At 42.8% G+C, this 24,333-nt stretch overlaps 1 protein-coding gene across 1 annotated transcript; it reads left to right on the top strand.

The window, feature by feature from the left end:
* Positions 1–10,051: 10,051 nt before the first annotated feature.
* Positions 10,052–21,691, top strand: LOC128467877 (ryanodine receptor 3-like). The gene is made up of 7 exons (XM_053449610.1): positions 10,052–10,120; positions 11,190–11,279; positions 18,896–19,038; positions 19,551–19,613; positions 20,851–20,926; positions 21,175–21,298; positions 21,433–21,691. Exons 3-7 carry the CDS (start codon positions 19,012–19,014, stop codon positions 21,599–21,601), a joined length of 459 nt encoding a protein of 152 aa, XP_053305585.1. The 5' UTR covers positions 10,052–10,120; positions 11,190–11,279; positions 18,896–19,011; the 3' UTR covers positions 21,602–21,691.
* Positions 21,692–24,333: the final 2,642 nt, after the last annotated feature.

The following is a 24,333-nucleotide window of genomic DNA, read 5'->3' as shown; positions in this document are numbered from 1 at the left end:
TTTTCGTCCCGGTGGGGTTCCTCCTTCGCCCCGGCCCGCCAGGGGCACCCGGCACCCGATGGCGGATTGTTAGGGGAGCCGCTCAAGTTGCCCAGAGCCGGCTCGCGGGTGCTGCCGCCGCTGCGGCAGGCAGGCGGGCCCGGGGTCCTCCGCCCCGGGCTTCCCCGACCTCAGGCCCGGGTGCCGCACAGGCGGTCCAACCCGCCCGCGGGTAGTCGGCTGAGGGTTCCGACCGGGGCTCCCCCGACCTCGGGCCGCACACCCCGGGTGCCGCACCCCCGGTCCCGGCAAGGTCGCGGCTCCCGGGAACCTGCCGCGGCCCCCGGGAGACGGCCGAGGGTTCCGCCCGGTGTCCCCCCGAACCTCTACCCAGGTCCTATCTGATCCTCAGCCCACCTCACAGACCCTTTAAATTCTGTGTGCCTCCTTAACCCAAACACACCCTCTTCCTTTAAGGAGCAGTAGGGCTCTGTGGGGCCAGCCCAGGAACTTCCCAGCTACACCGGCCTGTGATTGCCTCTGCTCCCGATGCCTCCTCTCCAGAGGGTGGACAATACGCCCCCCTCTTTTCTCTATACCTCCACGGCAGGCAGAACAAAAAGGCAATGTTCGAACATCTTGGCTATTTGTTGGAAAACAGCAGCGTTGGACTGGGTATGATTTGTCTAGAGAACGATTTGCGACTTTTTAATGTTTGTATTTGTTTTGGGCTTGATATGGCCACACACGGTGACACTCTGTCGCTACCACAATATAATTACAGTGTTGCTATACATACAATGTAGTTCTCATGTACAAGGCTGTGTAGGTTCTCTTACTTTATTTGTAGTTGATTCTCACACTCTCTGTGAGGTGAAACTGCAACTCTCTTGCCAACTCCTTCATTACTGAATAGAACCGCAGGTTAGGGCTGCAACAACTAATCGATAAAATCGATAATAATCGATAATGAAATTCGTTGCCAACGAATTTCATTATCGATTAGTTGAATCGATTATTATCGATTATAAAATGAGGGTTTTTTCAGAGCAAACGCTCTGAAAAATACCCCTCATCATATAATCCGTTTGAGTGACTCACAGCAGCAGCTCCTACTTACCAGTCCCTCCCTGTAATCACTGTGACAACTGGCCCCGCCCCTTCCTTCTCCCAGAAGGCCAGAACCACATGGCTGTGCCACTCCTCTAACTATAAGTATAAAATTAATATTTGGGCTCGTGAAAGTAAGAGGAGGTGGGGGTTAATTTAGGGGCAGCTATGGTTAATGGGGGTGTTTAGGGGCAGTTATGGTTAATAGGGTGTTTAGGGTTAATTTAGGGGCAGCTATGGTTAATGGGGTGTTTAGGGTTAATTTAGGAGCAGTTGTGGTTAATGGTGTGTTTAGGGTTAATTTAGGGGCTGTTGTGGTTGACACGGTCTTTAGGGTTAATTTAGGGGATGCTGTGGTTAATGGGGTGTTTATGGTTAATTTAGGGGCAGTTATGGTTAATAGGGTGTTGTTTTGATGGGGTATTTAGAGTTAATATAGGGGTAGTTATGGTTAATGGGGTAGTTATGGTTAATTTAATGATGAGGACTGAGGGTTAATTTGATTAATTTAATAAAGTTAACTTAAGGTGCAGTTAGAGATAAAGGGGGGCCAAACTAAGGGGAATCTAAATCCTGGGGGCAGTGAAGATTAACCCAGTACTTATTTATAAAAGTATGGTGTCAGTGTGCTGTGAACGGGTCTGTGACTCTATGAGGGGACTATGAGATATCTGGGGGGTATAAGGCATATCTGGGGAGGACGGAGTGACATATCTGGGGGTATAAGGCATATACATTATATAAGGCATATGTGGGGAGGGCAGTGTGGCATGTCTGGGGAGGACGGAGTGGTGTATCAGGGTGTATAAGGCATATCTCGACCACAGTGGCATATCTGGGGGTAGAGTGGAGTGGCATATGTGGGGAGGGCAGCGTGGCATGTCTGGGAGGCAGGGTGGCATGTCTGGGGAGGATGGAGTGGTGTATCAGGGGGTATAAGGCGTATCAGGCACAGTGGCATATGTGGGGGTGGAGTGGCATATGTGGGAGGCAGCATGGAGTGGCATATGTGGGAGGCAGCGTGGAGTGGCATATGTGGGAGGCAGCGTGGAGTGGCATATGTGGGAGGCAGCGTGGAGTGGCATATGTGGGAGGCAGCGTGGAGTGGCATATGTGGGAGGCAGCGTGGCATGTTGGGGAGGCAGCGTGGCAAGCCTGGGCTCAAATGTGCATCAATTGGGGGGGCTGGTTGGGAAATAAAGACAAGAAATGCATTTTATCAAAGTTTTTTTTATTCTGCTGTTTGTATTTAACATCATTTGTTTATTAAATTATTATAAATAAATGAAAAATTTACATTCATTTTTTTATCCGATTAATCGACAAAATAATCGGCCAACTAATCGATTATGAAAATATTCGTTAGTTGCAGCCCTACCGCAGGTACTTAATAAACCCACATATCATGGATTCAAATATTTGTAAATGTTGTATTGAGCACCTCTCTGCTTAGAGGTGTTAAGCTCAGTAACACCATGTCTTTGTAAAACTTTTGTAAATTGATGTATTCTCTATCCACTGTGTTTTGCTGCAGCTTCTCCATCAATGAGAGGCTCCACACCAGGAACCAGACCTGGAGAAGCTAGGGGCAAAATCATTGCAGAACATGTGGAGCTGCAGTGTGGTGGCAGATATACAAGAACTCAAGACGTATAAACGCTATAATATAAGCACCATGCAATAAATTCACGTGTGGGTGTTGATCTTTTCATCACACAAACTTCACTGTGCCTTAGCAACAAGTCTCTCCAAGAAGGGCTGTGTAGGCCCTGCATATTGCATAGTTAATGTTGTAGGGGTACTTTGAAATAATTTCATTGATTAGCTATGTATTATCTGAATAATCAACAGCTTCAACACATCATCGGAACTGGATCAACTCATCCCCATCAAAGCTGTCCTCTCCTATTGTCTCACTCCCCCCTCCGACTAGATTGTAAACTCGTGAGAGCAGGGCCCTCTTCTCCTTTGCACCAGTTTGTTATTGTATGTGTTATTGTATGTGTTTCTAAATTTTTCCACTGACTGTAACAGCACTGCTGTAATTATATGGGGCCAGCTCAGATCTTCTCATTTTAGTTGTCACTTAATAGTAGATTATCATGGTGACATGATTATCAACTCCTCTGCAGACCCAAACTCTAGTGAATACACAAAGCCAGGTGAGAGACTCTCACCTCTAATGCCTCTTAGGGCCTTTTAATGCGGCCCTCAAGATGATGTGAGGAGTGTCACTACATTTGCTTTTTTATTTTTATTTTTTTTTAAACCGACGTGCACAGGATGGAAACGTGACACAGGAAAGGACATATTCTAAACTCTAATTTTACATTAATATTATTGTAACTATGTTTTTTCAATTCACGTTTTCATGAAACATTGCGGTCCAAAAATGTTGAACACAATCCTCAGACACATTGCGTAAGAGAAACTGATACACACGGTGTCCCTTAGGTGTATCCTAAGTTTTTAAGCGTTCTTAATGTACACCAAAGACTGTGGCATCATGGAAGAAAGTTGTTTTCCCGTTCACATCATTCCATTCTAATTATGGTTTGTTGTGTTATAAAGGAGAAAGTTCACAACATTTCCTCCTCAAGACCAACTCTTCAGTACGCTACAGATCTGTGTGAAATGTGGTCAGTGTCCCAAGAGCCCTTATATGATTCCGTTAGCCTTTACGTAATACCGTTACATCTGAGCGTATAGATAACGTTATAAACGTCCATGTACTCCACTCACACACTCGCCGAAAACGTCTGTGACACTGCACCTGTGTATTATTTCAAATATTTTGAACGTTTGAGTTGAGTGCAGCACGTTTGCAGTCCCCTGAGTAGCAGCGCATCAGGGAGCCTGATCCCCCACTAAGGCGATCTACCCCCTGCTCCCGAACCTGGCCCTTCTCCAGCAAAAGCACAAGTTATAGGTAGTTTTGAATTACTTTGAAAGCTGCACAAGGTACAAGGCACTTCCATAGTTCATTTCTGACAGCTCTTATCTGACTTCTCACTAAACATGCGCCAGGACCAAACCCTCCTGAGGCTGATACGTTTTTGAGCCTGTCCATAAGACAGAAAGTGGGAATTGAGTGCTTCTTAGCTGCCATTCAGTGTCAGCGATATGACTTTTGTGCTAAGAACATGAGGACGGATGACACAGAACAAATATTTATCCCTCCAGGTGGTGACTTACTTGGCAGGATGTGGACTTCAGAGCTGTCCGATGCTTATAGCCAAGGGGTACCCTGACATTGGGTGGAATCCCATTGAAGGCGAGCGCTATCTCTCATTCCTGCGTTTTGCTGTTTTTGTGAACGGTAAGTACAAACGGCCACCATCTCAGGTTGAAGTTACAATAATGTGTTAAACTGTTATCAACAGTTATACGGATATATCTATCACATCATCATGTGTATATATATAATATTTACTTATACGTGCATCTCCTTTTCTCTGCAGCCTTCCCTTGTAATAATTCTGTTATCAGTATGTGTTTAAGGTACTTACACTGCTTGTGTAATCATTCAAATATAGTGACCAGGCATGATAGTTTTAAAAAGGACATGCTTTCTGCAGAATTACTCTAGTTTAGTTGAATGCTTTTGACTATTGATCCTTTTCTTCAAAGAAGGCAATCTTATAAGCTTGACTGTACTTTGGTTAAATGATCATATGCACAATGTAGAATGGAACATCATTCATGGGATGGCTGGAGGTTTAATCCGCTTTATGTGTCGTATAGACAAAACCTCTCCCATTGCTATGTTTACATCTCAGTGAACGAGCAGGTCCTCTGGTTCACACGGTCGAGGCCTTAATTAAAACAACTGTAATTGTAAAAAATGGAGTGCTAACCCTACAATATTAAACGCATAGTACCCCCTTCCCTCATGTACATGTTTATGGTCAAATGTGAAAGCCTTGTGGTACCACCTCCCACCAGCTTGTCATGCAAGGTATCTGCCAAGGTCATAAAAATGGCGGGGCTGGCCCTGATTCAGAGTATCTTTACCTCCTTTCCAGTTATTGTTTCCATTGGATAGTAAGGTGCTACAGTAAAAGCTTTGTGATGGGCATTTGAAAGGAAAGTGCTACAATAAAAGCTTTGTGATGGAATTTTCAAGTGTTTGAAGAGCCTCCTCAGCATGGCTCTGATACAAGATGTTTCATGGAACATGAACAATGCAGCGTGTGCTTTGCGGATTTTCTTCAGGATCATGAACAATGTTTTCTTTTTATGAACATCTTAGTTAATGTCATTCTGGCAAAGGCTTCATGTAGTGTTTATGTACGTCCTTCTCTGTAACCGCTTTATTTGTGCTTCTTAGCACTCATTGGATTTTGCTGTGCATTGGACATCAGTGAGTAAGTGGGGAATCAAACCCCACACAGTAATGACCTGGATCCCCCCACAAGAGGGGAATGACAAGTATCTTATCACAAGTTGTGATAGAAGACAAAATGGCCTGCCGAAAAACCAGTCACGCAAAAGGTCTTCTAGACACTGTCTTCCCTGTGGTGTTTTCAGTGCATGCACATAAAGCTCAGATATTGGTGATTACTGGCCCCGGTCATTGTTGGCCAGTGTAACCCCCATCCAAACACTACCATGATGCACTCTCAGGTTAGAGCCCTCTGGCTTCATCTGATCGAAGCCTAAAGGCCAAAGGACCAAGCGCTGCCCCCTCCCGCAGGTAACGCACCAGATTTTAGCCCAAAGCCTGTTGACTTTCTGTTAAACTGAGCGGCAGCTCCACAGGGCTGATGCCCTTGAAGTGACGAGCCCGTAGCATCATTACAGATGTTTGTTATTTTCCGTGAGATAAAGGGTAATGTGCAAAGGACAAACAAGTCAATGTGAGATGTTAATATATGCTGCGATGACATTCTGAAAATAATGTCATCTGTTTCATTGTGTTTAATCTGTGGTAATAGAGTTAGCGTTTCGTAACTTTAATAATCGGAAATAATAAACGGAAACGCTATCGTTATTGTATTATGCAGGTGATGTGCACATTTTTTTTCTTTTAACATTTTTAGTAAAGAAGTATTATAGAAGAGTTTGAACGTTTACATATATCGATGTGCTGTCCCTATTATTAGGATTTATTATTGTATTTAATATAATCAGTCACCAATAGGAAATATTTAAACTGAAGATATAGTGGTTACAGAGTATTGGTTTCTTCCTCTGCACCATGAGCAGAACCATCACAAGACCGTGTAGTATCTTTTTTAGCTCCAGCTTTTACTTTTTGTGGATATTGTGTCCATGCCAGGCGGACACAACGTATTCTGTAGATGCGATATGGGACCTGCCGCAGTGAATCGTACTCTGTGTTCTTCGTCTTGTTTAGTTTTCTCATCTAATTATCTCTGACAGTGTAAATGTTCTATCCCAGTAGCACACCTGAGGGCAAAGCTCCGTTACAATACTGGAGCTCTCCTGAGCTTTTGCATATTGGTAACCAAGCACCGCTTTTGTCTTTCTTGTTTACCAGGTGAGAGCGTGGAAGAAAACGCCAGCGTGGTGGTGAAGCTCCTTATCCGATGGCCTGAGTGTTTTGGGCCATCGCTGCGAGGAGTGGGTGGAAATGGTTTACTGTCGGCGATGCAGGAAGCTATTAACATCTCTGAGAACCCGACTCTGGACCTTCCTTCTCAGGGGTATCAGAGGGAAGTGTAAGTATCTTGTCCTGCTCGAGAGGCCGCTGTTGTCTTTCACAAATCTGCTATTCCAAGGCCCCCTTCCCACTTATTAATTCCTACTAAGCTTAAAACCAAAGATAAAGCCCTCAATAAACCCATTCATCTTAGGTGAGGGAGTGTCCAACAAAAATGTACTCTTTAAGCCCCGAAAAACCACCCTCTGATTGTCTTTTTTTTCTTCCACATAACCATATTATCGTATATTGTTTTAGGGTCGAAGAAGATGAAGAAGAAGATGCTATAATGTCTTTCTATTCTGCGCTTATTGATCTTCTGGGACGTTGTGCTCCAGAAACTCACGTATGTAAACCAAACATGCCAGTGGTATTCGAGATATGGGTCGTCATGTAGTACCAGATATGGTCCGTTGCAATCTATGAGGCTTAATAAGTGGCCGCGTTGACTACATTTGTCTTCTTTTTTCCAGTAGCCTTTGTTCTGGAAGGCATTTAGTTGTATGGGGCCAGTAATGTCGTTGGAACAGCAGCCATATTTTTCATTAAGGCAAAATGTTAATTGAAATAATTTTGAAAGGGGTAGACGCACAGCATTTGCAGTAATACAAGCAACAATTACGGTTTCATCTTAATGCCTGCCTAATGGCAAACGTTGTGTGTGGAGAATGCACCTGTGCGCTAAACATCGGGTTCATGCTGTGCCCGCAGTTGATCCAGACTGGTAAAGGTGAAGCTATTTGAATTCGATCCATCCTCCGCTCGCTGGTACCCACAGAAGACCTAGTGGGGGAATCATTAGTATTCCTCTAAAGCTGCGAACATACAATACAATACATCGTCAATCATAAAAATAATATCTACCATATTGTCTGGGTTATAGTTTCCTACGTGTTATTTTTGGTCTGTATCTGTGTGTCTAAAATCTCATGAATTTTGGACCGAGGATATGAAATAAAGTCAGTTTTACGTTCACTTATCCTTCTGGGAACAGCGAATATTCTCCACCCTCCCCCCCCCTTTAGCTAAAAGTGGATCCACGTTGAAAACACTTGTTGTGTCTTGGTCTTTGTAGTGAATACTTTATATTTGTTTATTGTCCTTAAACGTAATACGCAAATACAGAAAATCTGTATGAAATAGAAATGGAATCCAATACTTTCCCAAACAAAGAACCACCACGCTTTGAAAAATGTCAAGAGCGTCAATCAACCAAAGGGAGAGTCTACAAGAAAGCGGTTATTTTAAGTTACTCTATTAGTTCACTAACTTTGTTTATAAGTGGGGTGCTTTTTTGTTCATGCCTTGTATACTTTTAATCACACGACGTTCTAAAATAATGAAACCGGTCTTGTCTGGCGTAGGGTAGCATGGGGATATATTTGGTAGATTACCGCTAACAAGAGAACACTTTTCATTTTGCAGCTCTTGACAAACCATTAGGAACAATGTCGGAAATATTACTGCCTCCCCTCGCTATGGATTGGCCTCGGAGGAAGAATTACACTTGACGGAGAAGCTGTTCTGGGGAATTTTCGATTCTCTCTCTCATAAGGTATTTCCACTACCTATAAAGTCTCCTCTTAAAGTGGATTTGTCTTTAGCTTGTCTAACAAGTTAATTCTGTTTGCCAATTCAGAGCCTCGACGTTATCCTTATTTAGTGATTTATTTATTTTTTATTTTGTTTTTTAGGTAGGAGCTGTATTTAAATGACAGCCAAAGATTTTCATTAAACTCACTGAAGCCAAGCAGAGCAGAAAAGATTACTTTTTAATATACGCTGCTTTAAGGCTTAAATTGCCACAATACATAATCATTACAAAGGGTGACATGTTGCTTTAATAATTTGGTTATGGGGTAATATGGTGCATATTCCAATAAAATATGACAATAAGATATGAAATCATTATTCTGGCAGTTCGGTTATTTTAAGAAAAGAAACCACAGTTTGCTTTATTGAGCCAATCATGATCTATCAGAAGCGTTCAGCATGGTTCGGCTGTAGAAAGAGAACGCGGGGACGCACAGGGCCCAAAGAAACGAGCAGACGATAACGTGTAGCTACTATAACACTAGAGCCACATAGTGTCCAAAATAATATATATATATATATATACACACATATATACAGCCACATAATACTGTAATGTAGGCATGGGATTTATTTTGTCCTCATTGTATGTACACAAGGGCATGAGGTTCTGTCCATCAAGGCTATGTGTGTTCTACAACTTGGGATGGGATTTCTACAGAAAATGTTATTTCGGTCGGTTTAAGATAGCAGCTCTGAAGTGTTTGCATAAAATAGAATCATCATAAATGAATCTTATTGCTAATAATTATTATAATTATTATTATTACTACACAAAGAGGCATCAGAAGAACAGATTTGTTCTTCTCTCTCCATGGCATGTAGTGGTTTTTCCAGTTTTGAGTCTCTTTTTGTGCTGCTTTCCTTTCTTATACTATCATCGGAGTTGATCATTAGCACAATGAAAAGGTCTCATGATTGTCTCGCATGTTCTGATTTGGGGCTTGATGCTCAGACTCATGGTCTTGTTACTAAATGTTTTTCTCCCGTTGCTGTTGTGACCTGGCTGTGTTGCCGTCACTAACCATTTGCATGTTTTTCTGTGGGACTTTCCAACCAGTTCCTATCTCTCCTGCAGAAGTACGATACCGAGCTCTTTAGAATGGCAATGCCCTGTCTCAGTGACATTGCTGGCGCTCTGCCGCCAGATTATGTTGATGCCAGAATCAAAGCAACTCCAGAGAAGCTGATGTCGGTGGATTCAGAAGGAAATTTTGACCCCAAACCCATCAATACCGCCAAGTAAGTTATCATAGTTGAGCTGGAAGAGATGTCGAATTACATTGGGTTGAAGCATGGAGTTTGTAGAGATGTCCCCGCACAGTAATTCAGTTTTTTTTTTTAAGAAAGTTAAAGAAAAATACTTAGAAACAGAGGAAAAAGAAATGGTGTTTGTATACTATACACATAGAAATACCTTTGGGTATTATATATCACTTTAAATGTAATGCATTTTAGAATTCAGCAGTACTGAGACACCGGGGACAGAAAAGGATCAAAGACTCGCAGCGTTTCTTCAACCCTCCCAGTCTTTGGGAGAAGGTTGAAGAAGAGAAACCACAGAGGCGATCTAAATCCAAGTTTCAAGATGGTGATTGAGAACAATGTCAATGTGTCATAGTAAAGACTGTTGTGTATATCGATGGCTCTTTGTTTTCTTGAATCTATATGTGAACATTGCTTTTGTTTTACAGTCTCGCGTTGCCTGAAAAGCTGGAGTACATTGTCAATAAAAATGCAGAGCACTCCCATGATAAACGGGCGTTTGACAAGGTAATGCTTGCGTTAGGCGCCGAGCTGATTAAAAGGTGCCTAACGTTACTATATCGCTTGATCATTGCTAATTATCTAATTTAGGTAATGTTAGCCGGAGCAGAAGTAGCTCACGTCTGAGACAAAATATTTAGTTTTGCGTGGCAAATTAATGTTATGATGTTGAAATGTGGTTTATGTAGGATATACCTTGAATTTTAGTAGAGCTTAAATACTAGCAATAAAAATGAAGCAGGGGACACATGGGGGAGTTTTATATTCAAAGGACATCCTATTATGTGCAATTTTCATTGTTTGAGCGGGGGAACCTGGTGACATAAAGAATCCCATTATTAAGAGTGGAATAACAAACAGGGACACGTATGCAGAACAGTGACATGTATCCTTCTCACACAGGTTCATTTCAATTAAAATAAAAGATTATACTGGAAAAAAGCGAAAAGCAGCCGTCAGGAGGTGCTCAGCGAGAGACAGATAACCTTATGCATTTTAATCAGAACGAGGGTTTTCATTTCACTTAGAGCTGTTTAGCTTGCAGCGCATTGTCACCTATTGCTTATACATTCAGCCACCGATGCACGGAGGCGTATTATTATTATTTATTTAGCATTTTACAGATTTACACTATAACAAAGGGGAGGTAGAATAAGGTCAGTCGTATAATAAGTACAGTAGTCAAGAAGTACAATATACATTACCCCACAGAAGCAAGGGGAGCTTGAACTACCTCTAAGCCACATCCTAGAGAGAGTACACGATGGGAAATTTAGCAAAGGTGCAATCTTATAAAATGATCTTGATTCATGGTATCTAAGTGTTCCTGTTATCCTGGATGCCCACAGAAATGCTTCTATTACGTTTCAAAACTTTCATGGTCAAATTTACCTTCATTAAAGTCTTTCATTTCAGATGACCTAGTTTCTTGAACTTTAGTCTTTGCAATCACCGCTCAGCGCATAAATTCGATGAACTGGGGAGTCAAGTCCCCATTTTTGCCCAGTCCGATAGCTATTCTTTGGTGTTAAATGTCTTCCAAGGTGCTTAGCATTAGGCATTGTTTTTCTTTCAGATCCATGGTGGGTGGAAATATGGATTGTCCCTTGACGAAAACATGACAACTCACCCTCTGCTGCGCCCCTTTAAGACGCTGTCTGAAAAGGTAAGTAGAGATCCTTAGACCACTCGATCTACATTAAACAATTGAAATTGTTTTATCTTTTAATATTTAATAAACGTTATAGCACCACATGTGAGTTGGGCTCATCCCAGCAAAGAGTATAATGTATAAAAGGCTAGATCAGTAACATCCAGCACACCGCAGAGAAAACACAAATAATATGTAACAAAAAAAGGGAAAGTGATCCAAGCGGCTGCGATCTAAGGCTGCTCTGGGTTTAAATCACACAAAAATAACAAACCTCTCTGAGTGGCAGGATTGTCTTGGTTTGGTCAGTGTAAATTGGGTAAAGGAAGCTTGTATTACAGGCCAAGCACTCTGCTTAACCCTCTAAGGGCTTGAATACAATGCAATCCAATAGGAAGAGAGGCGGTAGAGGAAGACACTGATCAGCACACAGACACAGAAATGGTAAAAGTCACTTGAATCAGACAGGTGTCATTTATCTTCATGCGCGAGGCTCCGTACTTGCGTTTCTTGGAAATGTTAGCTCAGGGGGCAAGCTTGGCTGTGAGCTGATGGTTTGTGAAGGCTGCGCGGCCGCATGCTTAGATCTGATCACGATGAGATGTCACAGGTCTTTAGGTTTAGAGAGCGGTTTTAATGCAACTCAGCACTTTCACCAAAGCACTGCACTTGTATGCCTCTCAGGTACAAACGTTGCTTTTTTTCTGTGAAATATATTTCACCCAGGCAAATTCAGATCAATATACCATGCAGCTGTTATACTATATTTTATTTGATGTTTCCATTCTTCTACAGCAGTAATGTTATCCCTTGCTATATGAATGTTCTCTTTTAATTCTTCGGAAATGTGTTATTGTAGTGTTGACGTAAGTGCATTATGAATGCGCCAGCCCCAGAGAACTGCTTGTGTAAGATAACTAATGGTTAATTGAGCCCACAATTCTAAAAAAACATCTCATATAGCCATCTATACAAAACGCAGGGTCATCATAGCCTTCTATAGCTGGGCCCGGGACTGAAGAGTCATTGATATGAAATGGTCCGATGAATAGAGCTTTTGGGGCTGGAACCCATGCGTATTGTGACTTTCTGCCTAGTCAAGAGTAATGTGTAATGTTGTAATAAACGTCTGGATAGCCATACCTCAGGAAGAGATTCATTTTGAAAACGTAGCAGAATCTTAGTCAGGACAACTGGAAACAACTGATACGTAATGTGTAGCCCATCATCTTCTAACTGGAAAACATCAGCATAGTTAGTATTGTGGAATTGGTGTGTTTGGTGGCGTTACCTTTATAGAACGGGAAGTTCCGAGGGAGAGAGGGAGACACTATGAGATGGACAAGAGGTAAAAGAGAGACAAAAAAGGCAAAGCGCGTGTCGTGCTATGAAGTCTTCTTTCCTTCTTTGGACCTCCACAATGCATGGTAAGAGTTCTTCAAGAGTTTACTGCATTATACTGCAGGCAGACATTTGCGATGCAAAGACAGTATAAGTGCAGCATAGAGTCAAGAGAATAAACCCTGAAAAGCAGTATTTACAGTGAGAAACGCGGCCGAGGCGGGAGGAACCTGGACAAACACCAAAAAGAACCCACAGGCTGTGACATCCGGAGGCAGTGGAAAGCAGCCAGTAGCTTAATCTGGGTTTGTTCTGTGTAATAAAGAAGAAGTCATTTATATAATAATCTAGGAGCCAGCTAAAAAAGTTAGGAGCCAGGACGTTTTTTTGCTCTACACTCACACTTTGCCCCAGCCCCCACAGTCTCACATTTTACCCCAGCCCTTACTTTGCCCTGCACTTTGGCCCTGCACTCAGTCTCACACTTTTGCCCTGCACTCAGTCTCACACTTTTGCCCAGCACTCAGTCTCACACTTTTGCCCAGCACTCAGTCTCACACTTTTGCCCAGCACTCACACTTCTGCCCTGCACTCACACTTTTGCCCTGCACTCACACTTTTGCCCAGCACTCAGTCTCACACTTTTGCCCAGCACTCAGTCTCACACTTTTGCCCAGCACTCAGTCTCACACTTTTGCCCAGCACTCAGTCTCACACTTTTGCCCTGCACTCAGTCTCGCACTTTTGCCCAGCACTCAGTCTCACACTTTTGCCCTGCACTCAGTCTCACACTTTTGCCCAGCACTCAGTCTCACACTTTGCCCAGCACTCAGTCTCACACTTTGCCCAGCACTCACACTTTGCCCAGCACTCAGTCTCACACTTTTGCCCAGCACTCAGTCTCACACTTTTGCCCAGCACTCAGTCTCACACTTTTGCCCAGCACTCAGTCTCACACTTTTGCCCAGCACTCAGTCTCACACTTTTGCCCAGCACTCAGTCTCACACTTTTGCCCAGCACTCAGTCTCACACTTTTGCCCAGCACTCAGTCTCACACTTTGCCCAGCACTCACACTTTGCCCAGCACTCAGTCTCACACTTTGCCCAGCACTCAGTCTCACACGTTTGCCCTGCACTCAGTCTCACACTTTTGCCCTGCACTCAGTCTCACACTTTTGCCCTGCACTCAGTCTCACACTTTTGCCCTGCACTCAGTCTCACAATTTTGCCCTGCACTCAGTCTCACACTTTTGCCCTGCACTCAGTCTCACACTTTTGCCCTGCACTCAGTCTCACACTTTTGCCCAGCACTCAGTCTTACATTTTTGCCCAGCACTCAGTCTCACATTTTTGCCCAGCACTCAGTCTCACATTTTTGCCCAGCACTCAGTCTCACACTTTTGCCCAGCACTCAGTCTCACATTTTTGCCCAGCACTCAGTCTCACACTTTTGCCCTGCACTCACACTTCTGCCCAGCACTCACACTTCTGCCCAGCACTCAGTCTCACACTTTTGCCCTGCACTCAGTCTCACACTTTTGCCCTGCACTCAGTCTCACACTTTTGCCCTGCACTCAGTCTCACACTTTTGCCCTGCACTCAGCAATCACAGTCCTGCCCAGACATACCCAGGTTCCAGCATGTACTGGCTGACTTGGCATGATAGGAGTACATGCTGAACCCCCTGTGCCATGCTCCTCCCCCCACTTACATAACCATGCTATCACACACACTCATTCACACACACTCATTCACCACCCTACCTGCACTGCAGATCCCTCACACGCAGACCTCCATAGGGGCCCTGCTGCTTCTCTCTCTGTCTCTCTGCACGAATTTCTCTTGTCCCGCCCACTGGGAGGAGGAATGGAGCAGTCATGTGACGTGAGATTAATTCATGTGACTCCTCTGGTTTCCTGCTTCCCGTGGCCGGCACAAGTGACCCTGCTTGCACAGTAAGACGCACAGTTAAAATGCGGGGATTGTTTTCGGCCGTTTTTTATTTTTATGTCGGCATTTTGCCGAAGATGTGTTTCGCCACCGGTTTGGCTCACCAACACCTAGGCGCCAGGACAAAATTATCAGTCGCTATGGCGACCTGCGCCTGTGATTTGCCGAGCCCTGTATAAATAATAAATGCCCTGTCTCCCTTCCTGAGTATTGTAAAGTTAATTTGAGATGTTGTGCAGGGCAGCTAAACCCCTTCACCTGTAATAATACCAACATAGCCGTCTCTACAACAGACTGATATATCAGCGGCTGGGGTTCGATGCTGAATGTATTGAGAGTGTGCAAACATGTGCCGTCTTTGTGTTTGCTCCACCAAGCAGAGCCGGCCTGAGGTGTTCCGGCGCCCTGTGCGAACTACTCCTCTGGCGACCCCCCTCAGTCAAACTACCCCCCCTGCCCCTTCAAACTACCCCCCTCTGCCTCTTCAAACTACCCCCCCTGTCCCTTCAAACTACCCCCCCTGTCCCTTCAAACTACTCCCCTCTGCCCCTTCAAACTACCCCCCCTCTGCCCCTTCAAACTACCCCCCCTCTGCCCCTTCAAACTACCCCCCCTCTGCCCCTTCAAACTACCCACCCCGCGGCAGCTGCGGACCCCCTGGAGTGTGGCGCCCTGTGCGGCCGCACAGGTCGCACACCCCAAAGGCTGGCCCTGCCACCAAGTAACATGTAGCTTTTTGTTACACGGGTACCTTAACCGCAGAGCAAACACTTTCCTGAGAAAATGAGGTTTCTGTTACCTACAAACATTTTTGTAATTACACAGAGTCTGTGAGCGCATCTTATTCCCAGCCACCGAAATGCGTGTCTAATTTGTTTCCATGGTGCGAAGAAGCTAATATAATTATGGGAATCGAGAAAATATTAAACTAACTGCAGCGATAAGATTAGCTGCGAGATAATAACATAACAGGAACCTTGTCCGAATCGGACTATTCTGTGGGGCATAACAGCAGGGACAGCAGAAGTGCTTTTAACAGGTTCAGGTTAGGTGTTCCTGGGGGTCGGTGGTTTTCCATCAGACATATAAAAGTAATGATTACGTAGTATGAAATGTAGCGATGTCACCTCGTGACGGTCACTTTATGTGAATCATTAATGTACTTGGGAATGGCAGGGAAGTCGGTCTGCCCCGGGTGCCACTCTAAGTGTCTCCTTACCTTCTCCGCCGGCTGCTTCCATGCATCTCCTTTCCCGCAGCTCCACTTCTTCTCTTGCCTCTTCTTCTTCTGTCTTCTTTCACTTCTCTGCGTTATCACCTCCGCTGACCGGGTCTCCAGGAGTACTACTGCAAAAGGGTGCACACCGTGTGGAGAGCCTGTGAGTGAGAGTGTATGAGTGTGAGTAAGAGTGAGCGAGAGTGCCAAACACTGTATGTGCGTTAGTTGAATGGTTATGTTTGGAGAGAATATGGGTGTCACAAATGTGCTGTTATTTGTAGAAAATACCCCTATGAAGATAAAAAAAGGCACATTGTCTACATAAGATAAAGGGAAATGTGGGGCTGTAAATGGTAATATTAATAATTTATTACCAGCAAAACCAATTAAAATATCACCTTTGCTATTATGATATGTTTCACTAATATAAACTACATTCTAGACTGTACTAGAGTGGAATAGAATGCTATTCTAAGTCATTCTGGCTAATCAACTAGATAAACACTTTCTCTAGAGAATAAAATAAGACTGCAAATAAATGCAATGTTTACACCTTGTAATGTTTGTCGTTTCTGATTAACAAATGCAGGGAAAACTGGTAAAAAGCTGTAGGTAATGCAGAGCCTGGAAGGGAGATGCCAGCTGAGCATTAGGTGTGAGACAGTAAGAGCAGATAAAGAAGCCTCCATGACCGACATGGGAGAGAGCGGCTCTGGAAGACTTCCATGAGTGGAACGCGAGAGCGCACATCATGCCGACAGCCGACATGAACACGTTTCAAGGGCTGCTTTATCTTGGCTCAGGCAGCCAACACGTTGCTTAAACTTTCATATAGAGAGTCACGCTACAGCTGCCAGTCACATGTCAGACTTACACAATCTTCAAATGAGTGGAGAAATGATAAAAAAAAAATCTATATATACTGTATATATTATTATTATTATTATTATATAACACAGATTCCATAGCACTGCAGAATGAAAGTATCCAGATAAATCTGAATGGAGACAGAAATTGCATTGGGGCCTGCTCTTTATTAGCTTACATTTTACAGATGGCTTTGGTTTTGTGTACACTATATACACTTGTATACACTATAATGTATTATATCATCCAAAATACAAGACATCACAATGATTGGTAGGCTGTAAAAGGGCATCCCTTCTCCTGGTACATAGGGGATCAAGTGATTATTAACAAATCCGCAGAGAAAAGCTGGCCTGCGTTACAGAAATATAATAACATATATAATATAATATTTTTTTTTTATTATTTTTTTAGAAAACATGTATTTATCTATTTGTACTTTTGGCATTGCAGTAAAATATTTAGTCATGTTTGTTTAAGTATAACCACAGAGATCTTCTTCTTCACCTGAAGACTTCATTTCCTACAAATTCATGCTCCGTTCCAATACATCGGCCCTCCATCTCTCTAAACAAACATATTTCATTTCATTAATCACCTCTCTTTCCCATAACCCTAAACGTCTATTCTCCACATTTCACACCCTTCTCAGGCCCACAGCACCTCCCATGCCCTCCAACTTCTCTGCCCAAGAGCTTGCCACCTATTTCAAAAACAAAATTGACACCATCAGGGACAACATCCTCCCCCATAGTGTCAATCATATGGTACCTCAACCTCCCTCCTCACCTGAATCCATCCTCACCTGCTTCAGCCCAGTTACACCCTTTGAGGTTTCCAAGGTCCTGTTGTCCTCCCACCTCACCACCTGTCCCCTTGACCCTGCACTCACATCTCCTACTCCCCCTGTCTAGTGCCTTTACCCCAACCCTAACCCACATCTTTAATCTCTCCTTTTCCTCTGGTGTATTCCCATCCTCATTCAAACATGCCATCATCTCCCCCATCCTAAGGAAACCTTTCCTTGATCCCACATCCCCATCAAACCACCGTCCAGTTTAACTTCTCCCGCTAGCTTCCAAACTGCTGGAACGATTCACTTACAATCAACTAACAAACATTCTCTCTTCAAGCTCTCTACTTGACCATTGACAATCCGGTATCTGTCCACAGCATTCAGCAGAGACTGCACTCACTCAAATTACTAACGGCCTCTTCACAGCTAAAACGAAAGGCCGGTTCTCACTGGTTATTCTCTTGGACCTCTCAGCAGCCTTTGACACAGTCGACCACCCCCTCCTCCTCAAATCCTCCATGCGCATGGCATCCGTGACACGGCTCTTTCATGGATGAAATCCTACCTTTCTAAACGTACTTTTAGTGTCTCGTTTACTGGAACTTGCTCCTCTCCCCTACCGCTATCTACTGGTGTTCCTCAAGGCTCAGTTCTTGGGCCTCTGCTATTCTCCATCTACACTTCTTCCCTCGGACAACTTATTTATTGTGTGTCTTATTGTATGTGTTTCTAAATTGTTCTTCTGACTGTAACAGCGCTGCGGAATCTGTCGGCGCTTTATAAGTAAATGTAATGTGATTTTCTCTGACTCGACTGGTTATAATAGAGCAGACGGTGTTTAATTAGCAGTATCAGTGTAGAGATACATCGGCACGTGTATTCGTGAGCCCTACAAAAGGCACGCAATTCAAGAAGATAACTACAAAACATTACATACTTAAACTACATCCCTTATCATTAAAATGTATTTCTCCTATACATTTTCCTAGCAGCACATTAACCATAAACAGGTCTTATTAAAGGAAAGGTTCAGACCTGGGTATAAATCTAACCGAAAGTACTATTTTGGATTTATTAGATTATTTCCACAACGCAGCTATTCATGGTGGTGTCTCTTAACATGCACTTTACGTTATATGCTATGTGCAGTTATATTGTTGTTAGCTCCTAGTTAGGGGCTATAATATGATTGCTTACTACAAACGAATGTGATGTTGGAGCTCTAGGACACGCATGTTCGAGTGAAATGACATTGTTACTCTCGTTTTATCCTGTAAGCTCTGTTTGTAATTGCCTCATTGCTCTCGCCAACGATCAGAATTGAACTGTGATATTTCGTAGCTGCGACCTTCCAAAAAGCCCAGTTTTATTCAGTGAATATTTATTGAACCGCCGCAGAGTAGAAGTGTCTAACGACTCTAAAGACCCGGTGGTCATTTATCTCTGTCTTTCAATAGGAGAAAGAGATTTATCGGTGGCCTGTCAGGGAGTCGGTGAAAACCATGTTGGCGACAGGCTGGAGCGTGGAACGTAGGAAGGAGAAGCCCTGGCACTGCACAGGGAAAATGAGAAGATGCGCAGCATGTCCCAGGCCAGCCAGGTATACGAGCGATCAAATGTATGTTACAAGCAGAATCATATCCCAGGTTACACTCAGAATGGCCAAGTCACAGATACGCCACATTCTAGACTACATCAGTGACTAACCAATGGTATGCCTATATATATATCAAAGGGAGCTGGCTTGGGTGGAATGTAAGAAGTAGGCATATTGGTTTTTAGCCTACATAATCACAGATTTCACATTTGAATTGCAGTAATAACATGCAGACAGGTCTACAAGCCAATTCTAAATTCTGTTTTATGGGTGGTAATGTGTATCTTAGCCACAGCCTGCAAGATTAGACTTGTAACGGACTGGTCTTGTATAGATCAAACCAAGCACTATGTCCAAAGATCACTAGCCAACGGTGAATGTAATAACTGAGGAGAAAGTGAATGCATGCATATGAAAACTAGAGATGTACTATGTAAGACTCACGTAGTCCATAGAGTTAACCTATGCTTTGATTGTTTATGATTCGAACATTCTGTCTGATCTATGTTTTGCAGGGAAATGGTTACACTCCTGTCCCAAACGATCTGAGCAATGTTGTCCTTTCCAGAGAGCTCCAGGTTTGTGACCCCGTTATAGTTTATTTCTTTTCTCCAAACTGATTTTGCCCATCTGATCTGGCCATTACTCCCTGCTAAACTCTATATTCCGGATGGCCATATACCTATGCCAGGGGTAGGCAATCTTTGGCTCTCCAGATGCTGTGAACTACATTTCCCTTGATGCTTTGCCAGCATTATGACTGTAAGAATATTATGGGAGATGTAGTCCACAACATCAGGAGAGCCGAAGATTGCCTACCCCTACCGCACTGGCCAGAAAGTTGTTCCAGTTATCTACCACCCTCTTAGTGAAATCCGGTTACTTAGTTAATGAGGTTGAAAAAAAGTAATCTGCTGATAAAAGGTAACGTCTATGGAGGAACAGATTTCATCGGCATTGCCGTAAATAATCAACTCAGTGTGGTGATCAGGGAAAGTCACCCAAAATATCACATGACTGACAATAATGGCCGCCTCCAGGTCTGCAGACGAAGGTTCCAAAGTTTAATGGAACAAAACCAGACGAAACATTTTTTTTTGTGTTAATGCCGACCGCCATTACTGTATTTTCTGGATTTTATGGTGAAGGAGAAAAATATTGCCATTATGAAAATCAGACTTAACATTTTATCACATCTAAAAATCCTCTAGTTTTAGACTATGGCCTCCATCTACCACTACTCTTCTTCAGAGCTATACATGTTGAGATCCTTTTAGTATATTTTTTATTTTAATCCAGCAAACGATTCACCATTTTCGTAGAATTCCTAGACAAATCAGAGTTGCTGTCAGAACATGTTTCGGGGCTTCACAATATATGTATGTATGATTAATCGTCAAATATATATTTGTATGTATGGATGATAGCCCCCAAAAAACAAATTGGATTTGATGCAGGATGACTTGGGTTTGGGAGAACACTATGGGCAGTGACCTAATAAGGCGGCGTTTCTCGTTATGTTTGAAAACTGAGATTAAATCTTCCAGATTGGAATGTTTTCCTCCGTGAAGGTTATTTGTCAAAGTTATCTGACATCAAAAGTGAGACAAAAAACCCTCACCAAAATTATTGTACATAAAGAGATTTATGTATCTTGGAGCCTTACTGGATTTTTCACAAAATGATTAAGGAAACCGGTCGTTCGCTCTGCACAATGTTTTTTTAAGGCTGTAGTGGCCTATTTTTTGATCTATGCAGCCATTAAAATAAATAATTAGCTTTGGTCGGTTGTCTCTGCTTCCACCGCTTTTGCAGGGAATGGTTGAGGTGATGGCTGAAAATGATCATAATATTTGGGCCAAAAAGAAGAAACTAGAATGGGAGAGCAGAGGTTGGATATACATTTGTTTAAATGGTGCCTGGTTTTAAGAATAAGGGAGCAATCGTGTCCTCGGTTCTAACAGTACATAATGTGAAATGTAACTAATCTTTATTGAAGGCTCCGCTTTGCATTTATTAGTGAATGTGGCTTTACTGTACAAATAGGAGCACCCAATACCGAAAATGATCATTTACAGAAAGGGAGAACCAATGCAAATAATCGGTTCGATGAATGAATTGTTGGTTGTCGGTCTGCAGACGGAGGGAGCCATCCATTACTTGTGCCGTACGACACCCTAACAGCCAAAGAGAAGTCTCGAGATCGGGAGAAAGCTCGGGAGCTTTTTAAATTCCTGCAAGTAAACGGTTACGCCGTATCCAGGTACAGATGCCGCATTTAGCGTTCTGTAACCTCTCTACTTTTTTGTTCATATAATCATTTTATTATTATGCATTAAATAAGATGCACATATTATTATCTTTGCATGATATGTATTTTTATAATATTCGTTGCAGGGGATTAGAAGACATGGAACTAGATGCTTCATCCATGGAAAAGAGATTTGCCTTCAAGTTCCTGAAGAAGGTTCTGCATTATGTTGACTCTGCACAGGAGTTCATTGCTCACTTAGGTAAGATGTGCCTAGCTGGCATGGTTTGGCATGGTGTACACCGTGTATATTGAGTGAAAGCATTGGGCAGGGATTTTAGATCTGCTATCTGAAATACAGTAATAATGCTTTTATTCCATTGTTTATTTCAATCATATGGCTCCTCTTAGATCCTGTACCGAGGACTTACAATAAATATTATTGTCTAACATTTCTATTTAAAATGTACCATAACAGCGGAAAAATCAAAAAATATCTCCACGAGCAAGAAATCAAATTTTTTGCTAAAGTAAGTGGTTTTGAAACATTCATAAATGTTTTCCCCTTGTTACGGTTGTTTGGAACGATACATGAGATATTAATAACGATATATTAACCCTTGCTGCTTGAACTTTCATTGCCTATGGGATTGAATACATCTGGAATGGTCATACCATATTTTGTAACAGAGGCTCAAAAATTGCTCACATCATTTATGAAATTATTCATACCGTAGCACTCCTTGTTTACATCCTTGGTTATCGTTAGAGTGAAGATGGATGAAACTCTATTTTCCTTTCATTTGCTCATACCAGGTGATGTTTGTCAGCATCCAGGTAAATCCAGCGTGCTCTTGTTTCCTGTTCTAGGTTCTCCTTCCTCTCGTTGACCAGAACTTCAAGAATCACGGTCTGTACTTCCTCTCCTCCCCGACCAAAACCCTGAGCAGCAGCAGCAGCTATGCATCCAACAAAGAAAAAGAGATGGTGGCGAGGTAGGTGGCAATCGTGTGGTTTCTAGATGTATAAAAAGTGAAACCATCACCTCTTTTAAGGTTTTTAAACATAATTCGTAAGAGAAATAAGCAGAATAAACCTGCATAAACTGTTGGCACTATATAAATAAAAGATAATAATAATAATAATAATAGGGTCTACAGGTCCAGAGGCCTAATACAGTCACCCATGGATTCATTAGCAATCTTCATATCCAGGTTTGCGTATTGATGAAGCGATGCCGCTAGACATGGCCACGTCAAAAACATGCCAAAAAAACAACACTGCACAACTGTTCTTTGTGCGCAATGGGAGTCACTTCAGAAATATCCACTCAACAATATCCAAACAAATTCATTTCCCATAGAGAATGGAAGGCCCAAAACTTCCAAACTCTATATTACATGTTTAGTATTTGTCTAATTCGCCGTTCTGTAGTTCTAGGAATGCCAGATACAGTGGAGGGGATGTGTCCGGAAATGCCACACTTGGAGGGACTGATGAAAGAGATTAATGATCTGGCAGAGTCTGGAGCCAGGTACACCGAGATGCCCCATGTCATTGAGGTTATACTCCCCATGCTGTGCAATTATTTGTCCTACTGGTGGGAGCGGGGAACAGAAAACGTGCCAGAGAACGTTAGGCCTTGCTGTACACTTCAGAACACCTGAGCGTGATCCTCGGCAACATCCTTAAGATCATTAACGACAACTTGGGAATCGATGAGGCATCGTGGATGAAAAGAATTGCGGGTGAGCCTGCGCACAACTTTCTTTCTGTTCGCAGTTAGTTAAACATCTTAAACTAGAACATCAGTTTGAGAGGTTTCATAGAACACATTAGAGGCAAATCCGGTAGCCGACACAATCACTGATTATCTATCTTTTTTTGTTTTGTTAATCTCTTAACATATTCACATTACATCCAGTAACGTTATAGTCCAAGAGATTGTGCCATTAGAATCATTTCATGGCTTTACTGATCCAAGCACTGGCTTTCCAAGGTTTTAGGCTTTGATGTGGCTCAGTACTTGACACCATCAGTGGTCCTCTGATCCCCTCTTACAGTGAAGACAATGACGAATAGTTTTCAAAGAAACAGTTACTCAAGTGAACGTTGGGGGGACATATCACCGTATTTATAAAGTACCAGTGTTAATTCCTCCATTAGCAACCCGCTAAGTATGTGAGCATATGCTTTGTCCCCCTTAGACGAACTTGTGCCTTGGATTGAACCTCTATGTGCAGAATAGAAATCCTGGAACCATTTTGAAAAATGTTCACCCATTCTTCCAGATCATGTGACTAATCTTTAATGTCGGTGCACTCGTTCACAGTCTATGCCCAGCCGATTATCAGCAAGGCTCAGCCCGATCTCCTAAAGAGCCGTTTCATTCCAACCCTGGAGAAACTGAAGAAGAAAGCAAAATAAAAGATTGTACAGGAGGAGGAACAACTGAAAGCAGACAGCAAGTCAGACACTCGGTAGGCAGAACTGCTGATTCTGGATGCAGGGATCTGTATGCCTTCTACCCAACGCTTATCCGATATGTGGACAATAAAAGGTACGTGGAGGGGCTTTCCTCGATGCGACACAAATACTTTATGCGCTTAAAATCTTTTGTTTTTACAGTTCTCTGTCTTCTATAACTCAGGTCCAACTGGCTGAAAAAGCCAGATCCAGATTCAGATGAGCTCTTCCGAACGGTGGCTGAAGTGTTCATTCTGTGGTGCAAGTCGCATGTAAGAAATCTTTGATTACGTTTATCTTACATGGACAATGGGCTGGACGAGCTCATATATGTAAATGAAGTTTTCAACATGACTGCAGCACACATTTACTTTGAGGGTAGCATTATATGACCATGCTTGACCATTTTTTATTAGAACTTCAAGAGAGAAGAACAGAATTTTGTGATTCAGAACGAAATCAATAACTTGGCATTTCTAACAGGGAACAAGAAGAGCAAGATGTCAAAGGTAAATTTGTTTGAGGTGCTCTATAGATGTCTATAATATGACGTGTCTGCTCGGGGTATTGGTCATATACAT

This window comes from Spea bombifrons, chromosome 10 (assembly GCF_027358695.1).
Source record: "Spea bombifrons isolate aSpeBom1 chromosome 10, aSpeBom1.2.pri, whole genome shotgun sequence".
Taxonomy (NCBI): Eukaryota; Metazoa; Chordata; class Amphibia; order Anura; family Pelobatidae; genus Spea; species Spea bombifrons.
The sequence above is the reverse complement of the archived record's forward strand: the minus strand, read 5'-3'. Positions and strand labels throughout refer to the sequence as shown.